This window comes from Panthera uncia, chromosome C2 (genome assembly GCF_023721935.1).
Source record: "Panthera uncia isolate 11264 chromosome C2, Puncia_PCG_1.0, whole genome shotgun sequence".
In the NCBI taxonomy this organism is placed as follows: domain Eukaryota; kingdom Metazoa; phylum Chordata; class Mammalia; order Carnivora; family Felidae; genus Panthera; species Panthera uncia.
In genome coordinates this window covers 152,983,968-153,007,784 of record NC_064810.1, presented here as the reverse complement: position 1 = coordinate 153,007,784, position 23,817 = coordinate 152,983,968, and the positions used below count along the sequence as shown (strand labels likewise).

The 23,817-nt window shown below is 40.7% G+C and overlaps 1 protein-coding gene across 3 annotated transcripts in view; it reads left to right on the top strand.

Annotated features, from left to right (window-relative positions):
* Positions 1-23,526, top strand: part of PDCD6IP (programmed cell death 6 interacting protein) — a 71,078-nt gene extending 47,552 nt beyond the window's left edge. For 2 of the 3 annotated variants that reach the window (XM_049629054.1, XM_049629053.1), the window contains exons 12-18: positions 1,249-1,418; positions 9,708-9,956; positions 10,305-10,439; positions 11,605-11,699; positions 20,291-20,414; positions 21,551-21,771; positions 22,855-23,526. In XM_049629054.1, the coding sequence (XP_049485011.1) occupies positions 1,249-1,418; positions 9,708-9,956; positions 10,305-10,439; positions 11,605-11,699; positions 20,291-20,414; positions 21,551-21,771; positions 22,855-23,029 (1,169 nt within the window). In that variant the 3' untranslated portion in view covers positions 23,030-23,526. The remainder of the gene's footprint in view (positions 1-1,248; positions 1,419-9,707; positions 9,957-10,304; positions 10,440-11,604; positions 11,700-20,290; positions 20,415-21,550; positions 21,772-22,854) is intronic. The other variant, XM_049629055.1, reaches the window with a different exon arrangement.
* The last annotated feature ends 291 nt before the right edge of the window (positions 23,527-23,817 follow it).

Below are 23,817 nucleotides of genomic sequence, written 5' to 3'. Positions count from 1 at the left end.
TAAAACTACTATTATGAAAACACAGGTGTTTTTCTCAGTTCATTGTAAGATAAAAACTAAGTAACAGAGGTAGTCCGTGTTCATTTCATTGTAAGAAGTTCGGATTCTTAAAAATGGTATAAAGTAAAAATTAAAATGATTCTGGGGGCGCCTGAGTGGCTCAGTCGGTTAAACCTCCGACTTCGGCTCAGGTCATGATCTCACGGCTGATGGGTTCGAGCGCTGCATCAGGCTCCCTGCTGACAGCTCAGAGCCTGGAGCCTGCTTCGGATTCTGTGTTCCCCTCCTTCTCTCTGCCCGTTCTCCACTCACACTCTGTCTCTCTGTCTCTTAAAAAAATAAATAAACATTAAAAAAATTAAAAAAAAAAAAGATTCTGTAACTCTCTTTTCCTATTCCAGGGCCTGTGCATCTTTTTTGTTTTTTTTTTAAATAGCTTCCCCATGGGAAGCATATTTGTAAAAAATAAATGAGATGATATTATATACATATGGTTTTGTAATTTAATTTCATTTAGTAGTGGGTGGAAAATAGGAATTTTATCAGTTAATTAAAAAAATATTTTTTTAAACGTTTATCTTTCGAGAGAGAGAGAGAGAGAGAGAGAGAGAGAGAGTATGGTGGGGGAGGGGCAGAGAGCTAGGGAGACACAGAATCCACAGCAGGCTCCAGGCTCGGGGCTGGAACTCATGAACCGTGAGATCATGACTTGAGCCGAAGTTGAACACTTAACCAGCTGAGCCACCCAGGTGCCCCACCAGTTAATTTGAAGTCAAATTATTATTTTTTAAGACTTTAATTATTAAGATTTGTGTTTGTTAGATAAATGTCGTTACGGTTGCTAGAGACTTGTTTTACTTCTCTGTAAAAGGAATTAATACAGTTGATTTTTTCTGAAAATATATTTGCTGTTCTTTAAAGTCAAGTTGAAACTGATCTTTTGAGAATAAGTTGTAACAATTTTTGGAGTGTTTCTATCTTAATGAGTTGGAGGAATACATTAAACTGATGTCAGCTTTTTTTTGGTGGACAATAACCATAAATGTATTTTAAGGTTTAACTGCAATTTTCCAGAAATAAAAAATGCCAAGAGTGACAGGAGCTCAGTTTCTGTTATGTAGTGAAATGGAACCCATAGAAGAGGGGGAAAAGGTAAATTTGGAGCGCAGAACTAAAAGTATAACCAACCCATAGATGTTACTGTTCAAATCAGTGCTGTGCTCAAGTGACATTTTTTTTCCCCGACAGAGGGAACCAACTTCAGAACAGTTTTGGATAAAGCTGTGCAAGCAGATGGGCAGGTGAAAGAACGTTACCAGTCTCACCGAGACACCATTGCCCTTCTGTGTAAGCCAGAGCCTGAGCTGAACGCTGCCATCCCTTCTGCTAACCCAGCGAGGACCATGCAGGGCAGCGAGGTAAGAAGATGCATTGTCATGTGGGTGGTCATCTGCTTATGAAAACAACGTTCAAGCCATTATGAGCACAATGAATTGCCAGTTTCATAGTGTCATCTTTTAAAAAATGCAGACACAAATTGAGGTTCGTATGTATAAAGTAGAACATATACATTGTGTAGTATGTAACTACATTGGTGATATTACTATCCTATAATAATAATTTCCATTTATTGAGTGTTTCCTACGAGCTTAGTACTGTATTCTGGATACTCAGTATGTAGTTCAGGTTTTATAAAAGGAAGAGGCTTGGAGGCGTAGAAACTTCCCTGAAGTAGAAGGACTGGGTTTGGCCAGATGTTTTTCTGACCACACCTTTTTTTGTTTTTAGTTCCATCATTCCCTGCTTCCTTCCACTGTATTCCACTGGGACTGTCTCTAAAGGAAAAATCAACCAGCTGTTCGTGTTAACCCGTGGGTAACGTCATCGTGGCATTTCTACCTGTGACAGGAAGGGGAAGACCAATAGTAGGGCATGTGAGTCAGAAAGTCCTAAGAGGAGAAGGTGCAAATATGCCTTAGTGGCTGATTACTGTGCCGTGATGTAGTAGAATAAGATAGAGGCCCTGAAGTGCATAGGAAAATAAGCCAAAGGGCAAGAAATGTTTGCTGAAAACTTCTTGAAATAGGTGAATTTCCTGGGGTAGTAGGTCTCAAAAGTTATCAGTGTTGTGCGTTGTCTTTCCACAGAAACATTTCATGTATTTATTCAACCAAGACTTCTTGGATACGTAAGGCACTATGCTAGGTACTTGGAAAAATCAGCAATGAATCATACACAACCTTTACCCTCAATTTTCAGTCCAGTGTGGAAGATTAGCCATATACAAGGAGAACTGTAATACAGGGTAGAAATGCAGAAGTGTTGTGACTATAGAAAGTGTGCTGGGGCACCTGGGTGGCTCAGTTGGTTGAGCATCCGACTTCGGTCCAGGTCATGATCTCGAGGCTGACAGGTTCGAGCCCCGTGTCAGGCTCTGTGCTTATGGCTCGGAGCCTGGAGCCTGCTTTGGGTTCTGTGTCTTCCTCTCTCTCTCTGCCCCTCCCCCGCTCATGCTGTGTCTCTGTGTGTCTCAAAAATAAATATAAACATTAAAAAAAAAAAGAAAGTATGCTGTGAGGATTTAGATGACTAAGCACTTAAATGCTAGCATTTCTTAAGAAGCTTCTTAAGAAATTGGCACATGGTGAGAACAGAGTTGACAGGCAGACGGAGTGAACACATAAACTCCGAGGAAGACTGAGTGGGTATGTCCAGAGACGCTGTCAGAGAGATTCAGTGGAAATGAGCCCCCACGGTGAAGATTGCATGGTTGAATGTGCACAGAACCCAAATCTCTCAAGGTGGGGGGAACCTGACGGAACAAAGAATATCCATTAGATGCTTTAAGGAAGTGGGAGGAAGGAAGAAGGAAGGTGGTTAGATTGCTTTGTGAGGAACAGAGACTGCCGACCCACAGAAGAGCAACAAAATCTGGCCCTGTTTTTATTTTTGGGAAAGAGAAAAATCCCTGCTTAGTATCTTGTCCCCTCCCTCCCTCCCTCCCTCCCTCCCTCCCTTCCTTCCTTCCATTTTATTTTTAACTAATCTCTACCCCCAACACGGGGCTCGAACTTACAACCTCAGGATCAAGAGTCACATGCTCTATTAACTGAGCTGGTCAGGTCTCCCCTCTGCTTTTCCTTTTCGGCGTCTTGTCTGTGACTTAGAACTTAGCACGGCTTCTGTCCTTTGATTCTCCTGCTTGCGGTAGAAAAGCAAAAATGGTCTATGCGGAGGACAGTTGGAATTAGCACGCAGTAATGTGTTATTATATGCAGTTGTTGATTCGTAGTGGTGTTACATAGGGGAAGAAGATGTGTATGGTCAATACGAAGTTACTCTACTGAAGCTAGATTCTCTGGATGGAAGCAACAGAAAACCTCAGTGCTCTGTATATTCGTTCATCATGTGCCTTTATCAAAGCTATTTCAGGTAGGTGTCGTGGTTGATGATGCATTTTAGCCGGAGTTTTTTTATGATAAAAACATAGTCATTTGAATTCTGGTATTAAAGTGATAGAAAGTACACACTTTATTAAGGCAGCTCCGATCTTAATGGTAGGCTCTTTCTTCTTTTATTGTGAAGGGGTCTTGGTCACAAGACCATCTTGGTCTCTTTGGCCATTTGTTTTTACGTATTGAGTTGCTCTGAAAAATTTTGCCAGCTGTGGGTAATTTGTGCTGAAAAATCCTTTTTTAAATACCTAGGACTGCTGCTGTGATAGTGCACCTCCGATCAGCTAGGGTGCAGAATCTAGTCCATATCTGGGCAGCCAAGCCTTGACCCTCCAGTAGGGCTGAGTCTGCCCAGAGGAAGGGGTGTGTTTTGTTTTGTTTTTTGGTTTTTTTGTAGAAAAGTGATATCCACTAATACTCACAGTGCTGTATCTGCCTCAGGTGATGGAGGGGTGCTTTGGGGGAAAAAAGCTCCCATCTCCTCAGAGATAGTTCATCAAGTAGCACTGTCCAGAGCCGTGTGTCCCTCTAGGGCTTTTTTCTGGCTCCCACAAAGTCATCTTCCAGACTACTGGGTGATCTGCAAATACAGCTTTTATTTACTCTTAGTTTTTCATAACAAAATATATAGACAGGTGTCCAGATTGACTGGCATCTCTTCATTCATTTGCTCACCAAACATTTGTTGAAGACTTACTATATGCCAGAAACTATGGCATGGTGGTTCCTGAGAGAGAGAGATGGAAAACCCTAGATTAGCTTTAGTGTAGGGTAAGTGTGGTCAGCTTCCTGCTGTTCTGTTACCGAGGTAGTCTCATGTCTCCCTTTTCTGAAACTAAATTGGCAGGGTCTGAAAAGTAAAGCTGATATCTCACTGAGAGTATTTGGTGTGTGTGTGCCTGCCTGTGTTTGGTGATGTTAGATGCCACAGAGAGTTTGGTCATCCACATGGGGCCGGTACGCAGTGGGCTACGGGCTAAATCCAGACTGCCTCCTGTTTTTGTATGGCCTGTGAGCCAAGAATGCTTCTTACATTTTTAAATGGTTGAAAAGAAGTCAATGATGTTTTAGGATATGAACATTATATGAAATTCAAATTTTAGTATCCATAAATAAATTTTTGTTGGAGTGTAGTTATACTCATTCCTTTGCATTTCGTCTGTGGCTGCTTTCACACTAGAAAGGCAGAATTGAATAGTTGTAATAGTTGTAACAGAGACTATGGCTCACAAAGCCAAAAAATTTTTTTTTCTTTTTTCCCTTCTGTCTGGTTCTTTACAGGAAAACTTTGCAACAGCCATGGGTCTTAAAGGTGAAATGGCTTCGGTGATCTCATTTCTGCCTTCCTGCTTTTACTGTGTTTCAGCCATACTGGCCTTTTTTTTTTTTTTTTTTTTTGTCCTTTTATCATGTGAAGCTTGTTCCTGCTTCAGGACTTTAACATTTGCCTTCCTTCTGTTGGGGTCTTTCTTCCATTTTGCTTGGTCGCTGCTTCTTTTTCATTAAAGCTCCACATGTCACCCCTTCCCTCTCTTGGTCATTGTCTACCATACCGCTCTATTTTGTGTAGTTGTTTAATCCTCCGCTCCCTTCTTCTGTCCCCCACATGAAGGAAAGACTCTGCTTTTGCTAGTAGTTGTATTTTAGAACCTAGAACAGTGCCCAACAGGTAAGGATTCAAAAAGTGTTGATGGAATGATAGCTACTGGTAACCTAACGCTATAAAGGCATGTAGTTAATTGCAGTTGAAAGCTAATTGGAGCTGTTTATAAAACACAGAAATAAATACAACAGGGTTGTAATTATTACCAAAAATTTTTTTTGTCGAGGTGTAATTGACATACAGCATTATATTTCAGGTACATACCATAAAGATTCGGTATTTGTTTATATTGTGAAATGATCATTATAAATCTGGTTAGCATCAGTCCAAGAAGTAGTTACAGGATTGTTTTTCTTGTGTTGAGAACTTTTAAGACCTACTCTCAGCAACTTTCAAATATGTAATATGGTATAACTAACTGTAGTTACCATGCTTTCCATTATATCCACATGACTGACTTATTTAATTAATGGAAGTTTGTATCTTTGGACTCCCTTCATCTAGTTTGTCCATCCCCATGTCCCACTTCAGGCAGCTATCAGTCTGTTCTCTGTATCTGTGAGCTTGGTTTTCTTTTAGATTCCACATATAAATGACATCATGGGGTGTTTGTCTTTCTCTGGCTGACTTAATTTCATGTAGCATAATGCCCTCAAGGCATATTCAAGTCACAAGTGGCAAGATTTCATTTTTATTTAAGTGAATATTTATTTTAAGAGAGAGAGGGACAGCGTGAGTGGGGAAGGGGCAGAGAGTGGGAGAGAGAGAGTCCCAAGCAGGCTCCGTGCTGTCAGCACAGAGCCCGACACAGGCCTCCATCTCACGAACTGAGATCATGACCTGAGCCGAAATCAAGAGTCCAACACTTAACCAACTGACCCACCTTAGCAGTCCTTCATTTTTTTATAGCTGATGTTCCTCTGTGTGTGTGTGTGTGTGTGTGTGTGTGTGTATGTATACACCACATCTTTATTCACTTATCCATTGATGGACATTTAGGTTTCCATATGTCAGCTGTTGTAAATAACACTGCATTGAACATGGAGGTGTGTAGGTATTCTAATTACTTATATGCTTTAACTTGATAACACGTTAGGCCCTGAGTGTATAAGAAATGTAGACCGTGGTTTACTTTTCTTAACTATTCTGGTCATTTGTGGAAGCAGTTAAATTTCATTTTCTCCTGTATTCATTCTGTTAAAATGAGGCCAATATCATACAGGCTAAAATAGGGTTAAACTAGTATATATGATAGTTTGAAAAAAAAAAGAAAGAATGTTTGTCATACAAGGACTCTCCTTCTATCTTTGTGTGGTGGTCTAAAAGTTCATTTATAAATTGGTTGTTCCAAATAGCATTTTTTTCCAGAGAGTTAGAATCCTAGCATTTTGGAATAGAATAGGACTTACTAAATAGATCTTTGGCCCTTTTTTATCACGGATTAGAAAACTGACCACCGTAAAAGTTAGGATTAGCTTTTCTTCATAGTGGAGCTGGGATTAGAACTTGGGGCTCTCCACATTCTGCTGGGGTCCTCTTCCCACATGACTCTGTTGCCTGTGAATGCTTAGCTCTTCACTGAACACGAGGCTATATCCACGTGGACCATGTCTGTCTCCTCATATGACTTGTTGGCTAACTTGGGCTACCACCACTGCAGTGGTGACCCATTATTTGATGAGAGGATCTTAGTTGCCTACTATGAAAGAGACATCCAGTCTCTTTCTAGACAATGTGTTATGGTATCCCTGACTTTCAGCTTTGTTTAGTAGACTTTTTTTTTTTTTTTTTTTTGAACAGGTTTTGCATATTCCTGTTTCTCCCCCAGCTTTATTTTACTTGACTGTTTTATTATTTTCTTTCTGGCTTTTTTTGGACATAACTGAGAGAAAGATAAGTGGCATTTTTCTAATAGTTAAACAACCTTCACATAGAGCCACAGTCATGGTTGAGGTTCCATTATCTGTTTAAAATAAGACAATAGATAATACTGCCCCAGCCTTTTAAAATTATATCCTATTGCACCCCCCCCCCCCAAAATGTGTCCCATAGTTACAGCAGAATAAATACTTTAATTCTTTTTAAAAAGAATTTTTTTAAAGTCTTTATTTATGTTCAGAGAGAGACAGAGTGTGAGCAGGGGCGTAGCTGAGGGGAGGGAGACACAGAATCCCAAGCAGGCTCCAGGCTCCGAGCTGTCAGCACAGAGCCCGACAGGGGGCTCGAACCCACAAACCGTGAGATCATGACCTGAGCCGAAGTCGGATGCTTAACCGACTGAGCCACCCAGGCGCCCCTAAATGTTTTAATTCTTAATCTATTCCTCATTGTTCCTCTCTTCTTATTGCGTAGATGCCTAAGCCTCTTTATTCTACAGTGTACCCAAAGTCTAGCGTTAAACTGTTAACACCTAACTACCAGTTAATAATAATGGCTGCTACTGATTGAGTGCTTACCCTGTGTTACAAGTTTCGTTGAGCACTTGATATGATTTCAGTCTTCACAACAGTTCTGGGATAAGTACTCTTATTCTTACTTTGCAGATTGAGTTTTCCAGGAGGTACAGTATCCTTGGTTTTACACAGGACCCGAGTCATAATATGTCCACTAAGGGAATGTAGTCAGGGTTGAAATAGTTTTTTCTATGTAATTACGTTTCACTTTGATGGATAACTAGGTACTTGTGTTCCTATATTCAAGTTGTGATTTAATTTTGTGTTTTCAATGTGTAAAAAATGTTCATAATTCCAAAGGTGCATGCAGAGAAATCTCATCTCTGTTCTTTCCACCTTGTTCCCATCCTTTCTCTGTAAACAACTTTTTTGGTACTTTCTGGTTTGTCCTGTTTTTCTATTTTTTTAAAATTACATGTGCACACACATATACATACTATATTATGTGTGTATATGTCTATTTTTTTTTTTAAAGCTTATTTAGAGAGAATGAGTGCGTATGAGTGGGGGAGGGGCAGAGAGAAAAGGGGAGAGAGAGAATCCCAAGCAGGCTCCATGCTGTCAGCGCAGAGCCCAACGCGGGGCTTGATCTCAGGAACCTTGAGATCATGGCCTGAGCCAAAACCAAGAATCAGATGCTTAACTGACTGAGCCACCCAGGAGCCCCTATTTCTGATTTCCCTCCTCTTTACTCAGGGTGTAATATGCTGTATGTATGCTCTGGTGCTTTTGATTTTCATGTGACAATATATCCCGGAAGTCATCTGGAAACAAGATTTCTTATGCACATGGTCTAACATCAGATTCCACCAGATCCCTGAAACAGACTTGCCATCTCCATGTAGGTGTGATTATTTGTCCTCTTCCTTCCATCGAGAGTATCTGTGGTTTGAGGCTTCTTGGACCTCCCGGAGTCACAGTTCTCTCCACTACTCTGAGTGTTTAAAAGACTCTGCATTTAAGATAGGACACGTAAGAGGTGTAGGTGGTGAACAGAGGCCAAAATTTAGAAGAAATTATAGATTTTTCCTCAGATTTTTAGTCTTCACAAAGGAAGGTTATTTTGGACACTTGCCAAGGAGCTAATGAGGGCTGTGTCATGAAGAGTAGGACAGAAATGCTTAGACACCGGCAGTAGGTGGGAGAGCCATTGGGGTTGGAAATGCCATGGTAAGAAGACAGACAGGGATATAGATGGGGTTCCTGGGTGTCCCCTTCTTCCTTTGTCTTTGCCCCAGCTTACTTTCTCTGAGCAGCATGGGGGCAAGCGCAATGGGGGCTTTACGGTTGGTTTTCTCCCTGGTGGTCTTCGCAAGAGTGCGGAGAGATGTGAGTGAAAAGGGACAGTTTGTAAGTGGCATCAGCGGGGCACTTGGGCACTGTAACACGGACTCCAAAGGGCTGTTTATGAATCATGTGGGTGTTCGAGATGCCTGGGCCGAATCAGAGATAGAACTCTTAGTGGAATGAAGAGATGTACAAGAGGCCTCTCTCCTTTCTCTCTACCAGTATATAACATAAACGTGTAGTTTATAGCTTTGTATCTACCTCTTTGGCTCTCTTGTTTCTCTATCTAAGATGCTCTCTCCGTATAGATCTGTATCTCTGTTTCTAGCTCCATGTCTCTCTCTGTATATCTCTGTCTCTCCATGTCAGCAAAATAGAGTATCTGCTTACTTGGCAAGAACATCTCTCCCTCTACCTCGGAACCATGACAGGGAGATAGTGTAGTGTAGAGTGGTTACGAGATTGATTGTGGAGTTAGGCAGACTGAGGTCTCAAATTTTACCTGTGTTCCTTTAGTAGCTGTGTAACTTTAGGCAAGTTACTTAATTTTTCTGAGGCTTAATTTCTCTATTTGTGGAAGAGAAGTAATAAATATATACCTTATGGGATATTGTAAGGATAATACTAGATTTGTGAAGTGTTTAGGACAGTCCCTGGCACATAATAAATGTTCATGTAAATCATCATGCTTGCTGGTGTTATCATTATTGCCGCTGCTCTTATAATCTGAGTCCACTAAGGGTACAGTGTAAATAAACCTGATGTGCAATTTATGCTTGGCTGTCTGAGAAATCGTCTCAAAGGAGTGAACCTTTGTGTATATAATTCCCTTCTTGAAATTGGCTTCTGGTTTTTTTGGCAGTTTAAACTAAGGGGTTTTGTTTGTTTCGTTTTGTTTTAATTGTTTAGGTTGTAAATGTCTTAAAATCCTTATTGACCAATCTTGATGAAGTAAAGAAGGAAAGAGAAGGGCTAGAGAATGACTTGAAATCAGTGAATTTTGACATGACAAGCAAATTTTTGACTGCTTTGGCTCAAGATGGTGTAATAAATGAAGAAGCTCTTTCTGTCACTGAGCTGGATCGAATCTATGGAGGTCTTACGACGAAAGTCCAAGAATCTCTAAGGAAACAGGAAGAACTTCTTAAAAATATTCAGGTAAAGCTTATATGCTTTAGTAAGATTTATGTTGAAGAAAATCACAGAAAGGATAAACCTGGACTAAATCTATGTCAGGATTGTGTTTTGCAAGTACTACATACTGATAGAAATCTGTAATCGTTATTGGTTGTATTTTGATAACCACTGAATTTGTGATATTTTTACTTTAAGAACTAAAGTACTGTGTTATTCCAAAATAAATATTCTATTAGGTAAATTTCTAGTGATTCCTGCATGTAATCACATATGATCTTCATATATAGTTGGGAAAGTATCAGTAAAAGTGTTACAGGCTATATTAATTTGATAAGTAAATGTAAATACATCAATCTTTCTTTTAACAAGGTCTCACACCAGGAGTTTTCAAAAATGAAGCAATCTAATAATGAAGCTAACTTAAGAGAAGAAGTTTTGAAGAATTTAGCTACTGCATATGACAACTTTGTTGAGCTTGTGGCTAATTTGAAGGAGGGCACAAAGGTATGAAGTCCAAAAGAAACAGTAGTTCACCAGTACAGAGTGAAAATATAGTTTGAGAAGTTAATAGTTTTTCCAGTTGGACCTTATTATCATGCTTTGTCTCGAACTTCCTAGCTTTAATGATTTTCCTCTGAGAGGCTTCATAAGGGAAGGAAAGCCTTAACAAAGGTGGCAATATTTCATGAGAATGTTGAAGAATGAATTGTGTATTTCACCAGACAGAAAGAGGGTGTAGGAATTTCAGGTAAAAGAAATTAGCACAGAGATGTCAAAAGCCAGTGACGCTTTTTTGGGGGACAGGAAGTTGACCAATTTGAGTGAATTATGCGGGAACAGGAGTAGTCGAAGCTGAACTGTGGTGGGGAAGGGACGGGAGGATATGGCTTTTATATTCTGTGCTGATGGTTTGGATAACGATGGACTTGTTATCTGCCTGAGTCTCAGGATGCTTACTAAATATGTTAAGTATTTTCTTGCCTTTCCTTTAAATAGCTTAGGGAAATGATTATATTTGTTTTTAACATTTACTTCGCTTCTGAGGGAACAGGTGATCGTTAGTTTTTCAGATACACAATACCTTGTGGTGTTTTAACTCCATGGCGATTATTGAATAAAGTTATTTTGATACAGATACCTTGGATGTAAGGTAAAAACCTCTGAAGAGGTAGAAATACGACGAAGCCTTGGAAATAGGATAGGAAGATCCTGTTTTAATTTGGTTTAAAATGCTTTGTTGAAATATAGATAAGCTGAGAAAATTCTTCAGAGAGCCTTTGGAAATGCCTCTAAGAGTTTCTGAAGTGATGTCTATATTTCTGAAGTGAATGTGCAATCTAATCCTTCCACTGAAATAGGTTTCCTATCTTTATTAAGTACTTGCCTTTTCTCCAGGAATTGGGAACATACTCATGATCATGAAACTTATAGTTTGTTCCATTTAATTTTTGGTGACAGGTGTTCTCCAAGAATGAGTTTATTTCATTTTCTTTAGGAATATTATTAGGTCATATTCAATATTAAGTGTTGAACCTTAGTGGTATGACTGTGCCGTCGGAGGAGTTTGGTTGTTTAGGTTTAACCGCGATTGACAAACGAGCTTTAGACTGTGTTCCTCTTCAGATTAAAATATCATTCTGGCTTATGACTTGTATTTCTTTACTTACAGTTTTACAATGAGCTGACCGAAATCTTGGTCAGGTTCCAGAACAAGTGCAGTGACATCGTGTTTGCACGGAAGACAGAAAGAGATGAACTCTTAAAGTAAGTTTATTTTGTGTATCAAATTTTAGAGGATTTTTCTTTTGAAAAGTTACATGTGGAAGCTTTGGGGTGAACTGGGCAGTATGAGATGGCAGTTTCCTTTCTTTCCTCCTGGACATTTACAGGCAGCTAGCAAGCTTCATGACCTGAGAATAAAGGAGAAGAGCAGAAACTCTCGGTGTCAGAAGCACACTGTGCCACAGAAGTGACAATGCAACAAGTCAGGGTGACGGGTCTCAGGAATGCCAATAAACATACACAATTTACCTGGAAATGGCCAGCAGGTTCCTTACACATAAAACTAGAGGTACAGAATATGGGGAGGACAGGATGAATGGCTTAGAAAAGATCAGCAGATTTCCCTTCTGAAGGAACCTGCTGAGAAGGTCAAACCAGTACCATAGGACTCGTTCTGTGCCGAGTGACCAGTAGAGTTGACACAGCATTGGTGCAAAGATACAGTATTTTTTTTTTAATGGTGAGAAAAATGAACCGAATTTAATTTTTTTTTTTACATTTATTTATTTTTGAGAGAGAGAAACAGAGCACGAGTGGGGGAGGGGCAGATAGCGAGGGAGACACAGAGTCTGAAGCAGGCTCCGAGCTGTCAGCACAGAGCCCGACGTGGGCCTCGAACCCACAGACCAGGAGATCATGACCTCAGCTGAAGTCGGACGCTTAGCTGACTGAGCCACTCAGGCGCCCCCAAAATGAACTGAATTTAGTAAAACCTAATACATGGAGAATATTCACCAGAATAGTATTGTCCTAGAACAGATGAAAATTCTGGATGAACATTTCATCATGAATTTAGAAAAAGGAAAAAAAGGAGAAAAGGATTAGGAAGCAGTGACTCTGAGGAACCCCACGTGAGGAAGTACCAGAATCAAGGAAGGTGGTGAGAAGAAAGGAGGTGATAAAACGTGAGGGGCTGGATTCAGGAAGCAAGTGGAGGAGAGAAGAACAAGATGAGCACGGATGTAAGATGAAGTGGGACTAGACCGTGAAGAAGACGTCGGCCCCCAGAGCAAACCGAAGTCAAAGAAGATGAAGCCAAAGTAAAACCAGAAGAAGGGTTAGAAGACAGGCGAAGAAGATCGAACGTGCAGAAGTGAATTTCCACAAAGAAGAGAAAGCAAAACAATGTTCGTTGTTCAACGTTCTGTTCAGAACAAATATTTAATGGTATTACCTAAGAATACGTTCCTTTAGGAAAATAAAGGAAGGCGTGTCGAAAAGGTGTATCTCACGGTTAAGAAAAATGAACAAGAACCGTCAACACCAAGGGATATAAATCATTAGCTCATTAAAAGATGATGGCAGAATCCTTTAGGCAGTTGGGCAAAAAGATCAAGACAGTTTATAAAAAGGTGAAAAAACGTTTAGGCTCACAGCACTGCCTGCTAGAAGGGGGTGGGGGTGGGGGTGGGGGGCAGTGATGGCCACTGGAACTCCAGGAAGGCAGGTATGAGCCAGGGGTCTGATACCCGGTGAAACTGCCTTGCAGGAGCTTACCCGGAACCATACATTCATTGGTGATACACCAAGAGAACTCACAGACTGTTCTGCTCCTGAGTCTGTCTTGAGCCCTGCAGCCAGCCTGACCATCATTCACCCCCGTCCATATTGAAACTGTTTTTCATAGAAGCTGTTGGAGAACTTGCTAAGAGCTACCTCCCTGCACCACCCACCCCCGCCCCCCAAGAAAGAGCAGTGTTGTTTTTACAGTTTTTCTACTAAACCTTTAAAAAGCAATTAATTAAAATGTCTTTTATTTTTATTAAAAAAATTTGTTTTAATGTTTGTTTTTGGGAGAGAGGGACAGAGCGCAAGCAGGGGAGGGGCAGAGAGAGAGGGAGACCCAGAATTGGAAGCAGGCTCCAGGCTCTGAGCTGTCAGCACAGAGCCCGACGCAGGGCTCGAACTCACAAACTGTGAGATCGTGACCTGAGCCGAAGTTGGACGCTTAACTGACTGAGCCACCCAGGCGCCCTTAGAATGCTTTGTAATGGTTTCAGAAGTTTAAGAAAAAACAAAAACAAAAGAGTTTATGTAATATAATAACACCAAATTAGTGTTATTGATAAGAAAATCTGACAAAGATTAAGACAAAAACAATCTTCAGACCAGCTTTACTTGTGGTTATGGATGCAGAAGTCCTAAATAAAATACTTACCATTGATACTCACCAGTATCTTAGAAAAAGAGCCATGATCAAGCGGGATGGAGGTGGTTATTCCAGTAATGTAGTGATTGGTTCAGTATTTTTATATTAAGGAGAAAAAGATTCTCTTCATGGGTGAGGAAAAGCAATTGAGAAAATAACGTTCTGGTATTCAGTAAAATAGGTGTGTGTGTGTGTGTGTGTGTGTGTGTGTGTGTGTGTGTGTGTATGGAGAGAGACACACACACACACACTCTTGTTTATATCTGCACAGAACTCAGCATCATGGTTAATGGAGAAACAATGTAAACATTCCTTCTAAAAACAAGGACAAAATGAGCACCGTCCACCCTGTTATTTAATACTATTTTGGCAGTACGAACCAGCACAATTAGACAATAGAATAAAATTAGAAAGATAAACACTGAAAAGGAGGAGGTAAAATTTTCACTACTTTAGACTTTATGATCATACAACTTGAAAACCCAAGAGAATCAGCCCCCAAACTCAGCAAACAATAGAAGAATCTTTACTGAAGACAATTGATCATAAAGATTTGTAGAAATCAGTAGCTTTCATATAAATAATCATATAGGAAATATAATGGAGGAAAGACCCTACTTACAATAGCAGCAGCAAAGATAAACTACATCAGAATAAGTTTGTTGTGTATGAGACGAGTATCTAGAAAACACTGTTGAAGGGTACAAAAGGGGACTGGAATTTGAAAGATGTGTCATGTTTTTGGGTAGGATGATGCACAAAGAAATCAGTTCTTAAGCATTCAACATAATTTGATTTAAAATAAATACATAGATTTTCATTTACAACTAGATGAGTTGATCCTAACGCTCATCTAAAAAAACTGTCCAATTATTAGCCAGGAAAAAATAAAAATAGTAATGGAAAGCAATTCTACCAGACACTGAAATATGTATTATTGTGTCTAATTAAAACATAGTGGTCCTGGTACATGATTAGACAGACCAAAGGCAAAATAGAAATAAATTCAAATACATTGTGAATTTAATGTAAAAAAGATCCTAAGCCAATCAGAAGAAGTTAGCCGCCTAGCCATTTAGAAAACAAGTTATTTTTATACCAGAATAAATTTCAAGTGGATCAGACTTGAAATGTGTAAAATGAAATGTAAAGTTTACAAGAGAATATGAGAGAATTCCTTTATAGAGCTGAAAAGGGAAGAGTATTTCTTATTCTGACTTAAATCTAGAAGCCATTTTAAAAAAAGGATAAGTGCATCATAACATAAAGCAGAGTTATTATGTAATAAGCTGGGGGGAAAATATTTGAAACCTCACAAAGGCAAAAAGCAAATTTATTAATTTATCAAGAGGGGCGCCTGGGTGGCTCGGTTGGTTAAGCATCCAACTTAGGCTCAGGTTATGATCTCAGGGTTCATGAGTTCAAGCCCCGCATCAGGCTGTGCGCTGACAGCTCAGAGCCTGGAGCCTGCTTTGGATTCTGTGTCTCTCTCTCTCTCTCTCTCTCTCTCTCTCTGCCCCTCCCCTTGCCCCCCCACCCCGCTCTTTCTCTCTCAAAAAGAAATAAACATTAAAAAAAATAATTTATGAAGAACTCCTAGATATTACTGAGGAGGAGAAAAACCCACTAGGAAAAGTTGGCAAAGGCTCTAAACAGAGATTTTGCTTATGAGGAAATGTAAGTGGTTGGTTCTTAAGCGTATGAAAAAATACCTTTCTGGGGTGCCTTGCTGGCTCGGTGGGTGAAGTACGCAGCTCTTGATCTTGGGGTCGTGAGTTTGAGCCCCTCGTTGTGCCTATAGCTTACTTAAGAAAACAAAAAACAACAAAAATCTGCCCTCATTCAGTATAATGTAAATATAAATTACAACTACTCCAGAATGACATTTCTCAGAAGGGCAAAAATCTGGAAGTTTGAGAACATGCCTTGTTGGCATATGTAGGGGAACAGGTCTCATCCACGGCTATGAATGTGTGTGGGTGCATCCTTGTGTGGGGGCAGTTCTGCTCTAAAGGTCTGGATGACGAATCCGTACATCCTTAATCCAGCTAGTCTGGTTTTGGGAATTTATTCTGAGTATGTGTTAGCATATGCTAGAAACGACACGTTTATAAACTAACTCATTTCTGAGTTGCTGGTAGCAGTAAAAGAATAGAAACAAATCAGACGTCCGGGACTGGTGAAATAAATAAAGTTACATCTGTGCAGGGTTTGTTTTTTTTTTTTTTTTTTTTTCTTCTTTAGATAAAAGATCAGCTATTTGAAAAAAAAAAAGAGGTTTTCCATTTTTTGATATGGAGAGATCTTGAAGATAAATACACTAAAGAAAAAAGATACAGAACAGTGTGAAGTACGCTTTTTTGTATAAAAAGGGGGAAAATAAGATCTACATGCGAGTTGGTTTGTTTATGTGTCAGGAAGCTCTGGAAGGTTCATGATCCAGAGTAGTGTGCCTCTGGGGTGTGAGTGGTAGGGAGGGAGCCTGCAGACGGGGGCCTTCGACTCCCTTTTTATTGTGAGTCAAGTGAACAACACATTACCTGTTCAGAAAATTATATGAAAGTAATCTTAATAACTAATGGGACTTCATATGTTTTTATAGCCACATTCAAGTAGTCTGATTTTTATTTTTCAGACCGTACAGCTAAATTATCAGATTCATTCCTTACTGCCTCCTTTTTTTTTTTTTTTTTAAACTGCAGAACCCTTTGCTCAAGCTTAGTGTTACAGAGAAGCCCAGTTTGTAAAACAGATAACAATGGATCCGGCTCAGATGTAAGCAGGGTGGGGGGCTTGGAACAGGACCTTTTTGCCCCTCTTTTCTTCCCTTCATGCAAGCAGCAGCCATTGAGGTGACTGTATAGAACCCTGAAAATCTGTAGCTCAGGACCAAGAAAGAGCCAAACGACGGTTTCTGGGTTTAAGTTGGCAAACTGCAGCACCCAGGTTGAGCCTGCTGCTTATTTTTCCAAGCTGTGTATTGTCTGTGTCTGACTTGGCACTAACAACAGAGTATTACTAATTATTTGTGACAGAGACCCTGTATCCTGCAAAGCCTAGAGTATTTCCTATTTGGCTCTTCACACAAAAAGTTTTGCCCACCCCTGCTTGAAATAATGTTTGTCCATGATAATTTGCTTTCTAGTTGTACTCTCAGTTCTCCACTTCAACCTTCAGTGTAAAATGGGCTAACGTCACTATTTTTAGAATTGTGTAGTGTGATAGAAGTTCACGGCTTAGGAAGAAATTTGGGGATATTCTCATTTTCAGATATTTCCTATTTCAAATCTCTAGGTTGAGAATTAGGTTTGTGGGGTGCCTGGGTGGCTCAGTCAGTTAAGTGTCTAACTCTTGATCTTGGCTCAGGTCATGATATCATGGTTTGTGGAATTGCACCCCACGTCGGGCTCTGTGCTGACGACGTGGAGCCTACTTGGGGTTCTCTCTCTCTCTCTCTCTCTCTCTCTCTCTCTGCCCCTCTCCCGTTGTCTCTCTGTCTCTCTCTTTCAAAATAAATACATAAACTTAAAAGAGAAGATTAGGTTTGTTACTATTTGCATGTATATTTCTATATTTGTACTATAAACAGAATAGGCATCAACTTGTCACGTGGCTTTATCTCAGTGATTAAAAGGTAAATGAAGAATGGAAAAGTAGACCAAATAGATACAACATTAGCTTTTAAAAATCCGAGGGTTTATTTTGTTAAAATCACTCTTAATACTGAGGGCCTAAATTCCTTGAAACATGTTTACTGACTATAAAATAAAAACATAAGAAAAGTCCACGTAATTCTTACTGAATTTTACAAACTGAACATTCCACGTATCGAGCACTTAGGTCAGTTCACAGAACATTCTCAGCACCCCAGAAGCATCGTCCCTGTGTCTCCCCAGTCGTTACCCACCTCGCCAGGGCGACCACCGTCCTTTCTGTGAGAGGGTTGAGGGGCTTCTCCTGTTTCGTGCTGGACTCAGTGGGATCGCATGTGCTGTCCTGTGGTTACAGTCGGCACCGTCAGACTCATCCATACGGTTTTGTGGTTATAGGTCTTTGATTTTCATATTTGTGCAGCTTTCAGTGTGTGACTGTGCTGGAAGCGGTGTGTATAGTCTGCTGTTGTCCAGTATTTGAGTAGCGTGTGGTTTTGGCCGCTGTGTTACGAACAGTGAGCGTGAGCGTTCGAAAACCTGACTCTCCGGTTTTGCTGGAAGCAAAGAATGGAAACAACGAGATGTGCAGGGCTGGTGACATAAAGCGAGCTTCGTCTCTATGGCAAAAGTACTGTCAGCCACACACAAGTTACAGTTTCTTTTGTTTTTTTTTTAACGTTATTTATTTTTGAGACAGAGACAGAGACAGAGACAGAGCATGAACGGGGGAGGGTCAGAGAGAGAGGAAGACACAGAATCGGAAGCAGGCTCCAGGCTCTGAGCGGTCAGCACAGAGCCCGACGCGGGGCCCGAACTCACACGAGATCCACGCGAGATCATGACCTGAGCCGGAGTCGGCCGCTCAACCGACCGAGCCACCCAGGCACCCCTACAACTTACAGTTTCTAGCAGCCACGTTTTAAAAAGTAAACATGAAGTTAATTTCAAAAATATATTTTACTTCGGCTAGTGTATCCAAAGTGTTACAGTTTAAACATATAATCATGCAAATCATGTATGGGATGTTTTACTTTTTGTCCACACTGAGTCTTAGCGATTTGGTGTGTAAATTCCACTCTCAGCCCTTCTCAGTTCATACTAGGCACATTTCGGGTGTTCGATGGCCACCTGGGCAGCTCTAGATCATGCTTTTGGTGAGCAGATGTGTGCGGTGCTGTTGGGGGTGTATCTGAGAGTGGCATTGCTGGGTCGGAAGGTGTGTGTGTACTGAGCTTTAGTTGACGTTGATAGTTTTCCAAAGTGGTTGTACTTGTATTCCACTAGCAATGTCTGAGAGTTTGCCACCAGCTCCTCTGGTGGGTATCTAGTTATTTCATTGTGGTTTTAATGTTCATTTTCCTGATGATAGTGTGTCCTCTCGTAAGTGTGCAGAAAGAATAAATATTTTACTGTGATCTCTGCCTTCTTTACACTAGTGATTTGAAACTAATGTTAGTAATGGTAGTTGTTGGCATTGAAACACTGGTGGGATTTTAGTTCATGTATTCTTGCTTTGTTATGTTATGAGTCTCATGATTTAATAGCTTTGAATTATATAATTAGTGAGTAGCTAGGACATTCTTATTTGTCTTGTGTGTTATTTATTGTGACCATCTCTGGAGTTTATCAAAGGAAAATAAAAGTATTATGTTAAGGCTTTATAATTACATACGTTAGATATTATATTTGTGGTATACTCCAATATCTAACTGTAACTACATAAATAAGAAAACAAAATACTAAATATTAAGTATGTTTAGTACATATATGAGCTACATAACAAAATGTTTCAAAAATTTCAAAATTTTAATATTGATTAAAATCGTCTAGTTTGTGTTGTAAGCATTTATTAAGCTTACAAACATTAAGTATTTTTGGTTCCTTGATGAATGTATTAACTTTCTTAATACGGGGAGTGACTAATTTCCAACTGGGACCCTTTGTGAGAGTGAAAGTATGGTCTGGGGGGCTGCGGGGTTGCAGTTAATTGTTATATCAGGACAATAGGTGCTGTTGTTCACGCTTTGGGACATACTGTATTTCCTTCATGGGTATAGGAATCAGTGCTGGGGGGAAGTTGATCAATATCATGTTGTTTCACAGAGTACATTTTGCCTTAGGGTTTTGGTTAGTGAGATTTGGGGATGGATTCCAATTTTGCTAACTTTTAATTCCGTTTTAATGGTCCTTTCAACAATCTATCCTGCATTTACCTTAATTACAGATTATGAGGTATCTTTTAACATAAAACAGCTCAGTGCTGCATTTCTTTGAATAATTTCAGAAAGTTTTTATTAAGAAATTTGCATCATGGTTTGGGTTGGCTTTCTTCGTTTTCTGGAAACGCTGGTATGACGCAGTGATGAAGCGCCCGTGTGACACAGCTGGCAGACTGTGAGCAGTTGGTCTTCTGAAACCTTCTAGAGACGCTGCTGTGTTAGGAGTGGCCCAGCCAGGGGACGGCTTCTTACCAGAGAGTGGGCGCTCTTTTAGGGCCGTCCGTCCGCCCAGGTTGACTTGTTCCTTACTCCAGCTGTAACTGTGACCTCAGAAAAAGTTTACCTTTCCTCCTAGGAGGGAAAATCGTAGGAAAAAAGATTCAAGTTCATTGTAGTCAAGAGCAGAAGTGTAGTGTATTTTAAAATACCGTCATTGTTTTGAGTCTGTTTTCCATGTTTCATATACGCAGAGAAGAAAGCTTTTAAAGACCTGGCATTTCAGACGTGCGGTTTTTTTGAATTGTGTTAATTCCTAACACCTTTGTCTTAAAGGGATCTGCAGCAAAGCATTGCCAGGGAACCCAGTGCTCCTTCAATCCCTACGCCTGCGTATCAGTCTTCTCCCGCAGGGGGCCATGCTCCCGCTGTGCCAACGCCCGCGCCGAGAACCATGCTGGTCAGTAAGCAACCTCGTTTTTTAAATGGGCCTTTTGCATTAGTGACTGCTTGCCTGCTTGCCGTAAAGGAGAAAACACCCTTGACATTGTAGAGATCTGGTGGGCACCAGTTTTCATGAGGTGACCAACCTTCTCATGTTCTGCGGTATAAAGAATACAGCATCACTCGCGAATTCTTGCCAGAAAACATTTAACTTGAATCTAATCAAGTCTTTAGAACCGCCTTTCGGTTTATCGCAAGTACAGTGATAAAACAAGAAGTTAAATTGTGCCATTAGGAAACAGTTGGACAAATCTAGAACTGGGACATTCTAGGAGACCCTTGGCTTTGTCTTTTCTAAAAGTGAATGTCATAGAGAGAAAAAACACATAGATGTGAGGCATTCTGTTTTAAATGAGAGGGAAAGATTCATAATAATCCTGCAGTACGTGAACCTCGGTTGGATCTTGGTTCATAGAACCTCTTCTCTGAGAGTTTTTTTTTGTGATAGAGAAACTTGAATGTGGCATGGATACTCGATGGTATTAGGAAATAATTACTCACTTCCTTAGGACGAAATGGTATGTGATTATTAGAACTTATGTGCTGCAGTCTTTAGGGCTGGTGTCCTGAAGTTTGCAACTTACTTTCAAATGGTTCCGCAAATATGTCGATACATAAATGTATGGGTACAGCTACAGCTACAGTGAATATGGTCTCGAGTCAGTAATTATTGAATTTAACTGATAAATACGCGATTGTTTATTGTACTAGTCTTTTAAGTTGTCTGGTGTTTGAAAATATGCACATAAAGAATCTCGTGGCCAGGGGGAGATTCCAGTGATGACCTGTCTGTGCCCGACTCGCTCCTTCCTCCCGTCTCAAATGTCTAACCACGGATGGGAGCAGTAATGGGCAGTAAGTGGCTAAATATTAGGCCTCAGCAACAGGGCAGTGGCTGTGGAGTGTTAACAGGTTGGAGAATCATTCCTCCGCTGTGATACGTTTCTAGAGTATTCAGTCAACATTTAAGAATGGGAATTAGAAATACACTTGGGTGGATTCTAGAGCTTCTCTTACGCCCTCCGTTATTTTAACGACGGTCATTTGACGGAAACGTGAGCCATGTTGCAGTCAGTGCCGACTCTCTTACAGCCCGCCAAGCCCCAGCCCCCGGCCCGGCCTCCACCGCCTGTGCTTCCAGCAAATCGAGCTCCTCCCGCTCCGGCTCCCGCTCCCGCTCCCGCTCCCGCTCCGGCTCCCGCGGGGACGGGCACTGCTCCACCGGCACCGGCACCGGCACCCACTCCTGGTTCAGCAGCGCCCCCTCCACAGGCCCAGGGACCCCCCTACCCCACCTATCCAGGATATCCCGGGTAAGGCTGAAACTGGATGAATGGGCTGAGGTTTCTAGCTCTGGTTAACCTTTGAGAAACAGTCCCCCCTTCTCCGAATGGAGGCGTCATGAACGAGCGAGCTCCATTGTCAGCTTACCCAGAAATGGAACTAATGTCAGAGTCCCTTATTTGAGTAATTGAACGGCCGTTTCCCGGGCTTGTTGACGTTTTTAGTTTTTACGCGCTGGCCTCACGGGAAATCCGCCTCTTCTGTACGGAACGCAGACTGTGTTTCCTTGGTTGTCCTTATTTTGGCGATGAACGGAGAGGCGCCTTTCCGGAGCTGAGCGTGGCAAGACCGATAGGCCTTGTTCACGCACCCGTACTTTGAAGAATTGCCATTCTGACACACTGTTTAACACGACTCTAATTTTGGCGTGTGCTTTCTTAAAGAACGACTTTCTGTGTGATAAGTTTTTAATCTTAAAAGTCCAGACCCTTGACTACCTCCTAAGATGTCCTCCAAACTTTACTTGTTAGTAAGTACATTCTGTCTTCTAAATATGAAACTTTGTAAACAGGGGCGCCCGGGTGGCTCAGTCGGTTAAGCGTCCGACTTCGGCCGAGGTCACGATCTCACGGTTTGTGAGTTTGAGCCCCGCGTCGGGCTTGCTGCTGTCAGACCCTCTGTCCCCCCCCCTCTCTGCTCCTCCCCCACGCCTCACAAATTAATAAACATTAAAAAAACTTCTGTAAACAGTAAATTTATGTACATCACAGTGAATATTGCATCTTGTGAGTTAGGAATGTACTTAGGCTGTCATGTTAAAATGAAGGGTCTCCATTTTTATTCTTTGTTAACAGTTGAATATTTCGGCTTATTTCTGTCAACGGTATTATTTTCTGGATGGTATTAAGCACCTGATATTCTTTCATCTCAATTATTAACGGGATATTAACCTTGAAACTGCTGCTTTTTCTTTCCACTGTCTTCTACTAGACTGAGAAATAGAGAAAAATGACTTTCTTGAAAAACCTTGGTTTCAGAGTAATTATTACACGTCTCATTTTCTAGTGTGTGATTTACCAACCCATTTTTTTTGTCTGTTTTCTTTCCATCAGGTATTGCCACATGCCCATGCCCATGGGCTATAATCCTTACGCATACGGTCAGTATAGTATGCCGTACCCGCCAGTGTATCACCAGAGCCCCGGACAGGCTCCATACCCAGGGCCCCCGCAGCCTTCATACCCCTTCCCTCAGCCCCCGCAGCAGTCTTACTACCCACAGCAGTAACATGCCAGCCCAGAAGTTCGACCGGTTCAGTTCAAAGGGAAGGAAACACCAGCCCTGCAATAAGCGTACTAAACTCTGTGCTCTGGTTACTGTAACATCCTCTGTTGTACGAACGCGGTGTGCAATTTCTGTCCGCGGCTGCGAGCTGAGACTGTGCCCCAGTTCCACACTCGATCGCACACCGAGAGATGCTGCTGTTGCAGTGTAAACACTATAATAGGTATAATAGAATTTGAAATAAATTACATTTCAGTTCATCAAAGTTGAAAAATGAGAAGTTAAACCCACAAGTCAAACGTTTGAAACTCTTATACTTCTGTCTACATAAGACATGGTTGGGACGTCAGATACTTACAATGATGGTTTAAGTACTGATATTCAAGAAAGCTACGTTTTCTTTCTCTTTTGGTTTATCAGTTTGGTTTAATTTCCATTACACTATTTTGCATAATCAAAGCATTGTAAATCTTATAATTTAAAAATAAATTACTTGAGAACAGTTGTCATTGTTATGTTTTGTCATTGATTCTCATTACTGTCTAATTTCTTTCTGGTGTTAGTCTCTCATTTTATATGTACGTAAGTTAAACAGATAACTGTGTTTAAGTGCATGATTAGTTCAAGTTAATAGTCAGGTTTATAGGAAAACCAAAAAAACAGTACCATAATTCATCTTTCATATGCTGATTAGTATGTTAATTTTGGCATTTATTTTGAAAAGTCCTATAATGTGGAAGAAACACAGTTGCTACCAAAGATTCTTCAAATAAATATGTGTATTTAAAGTT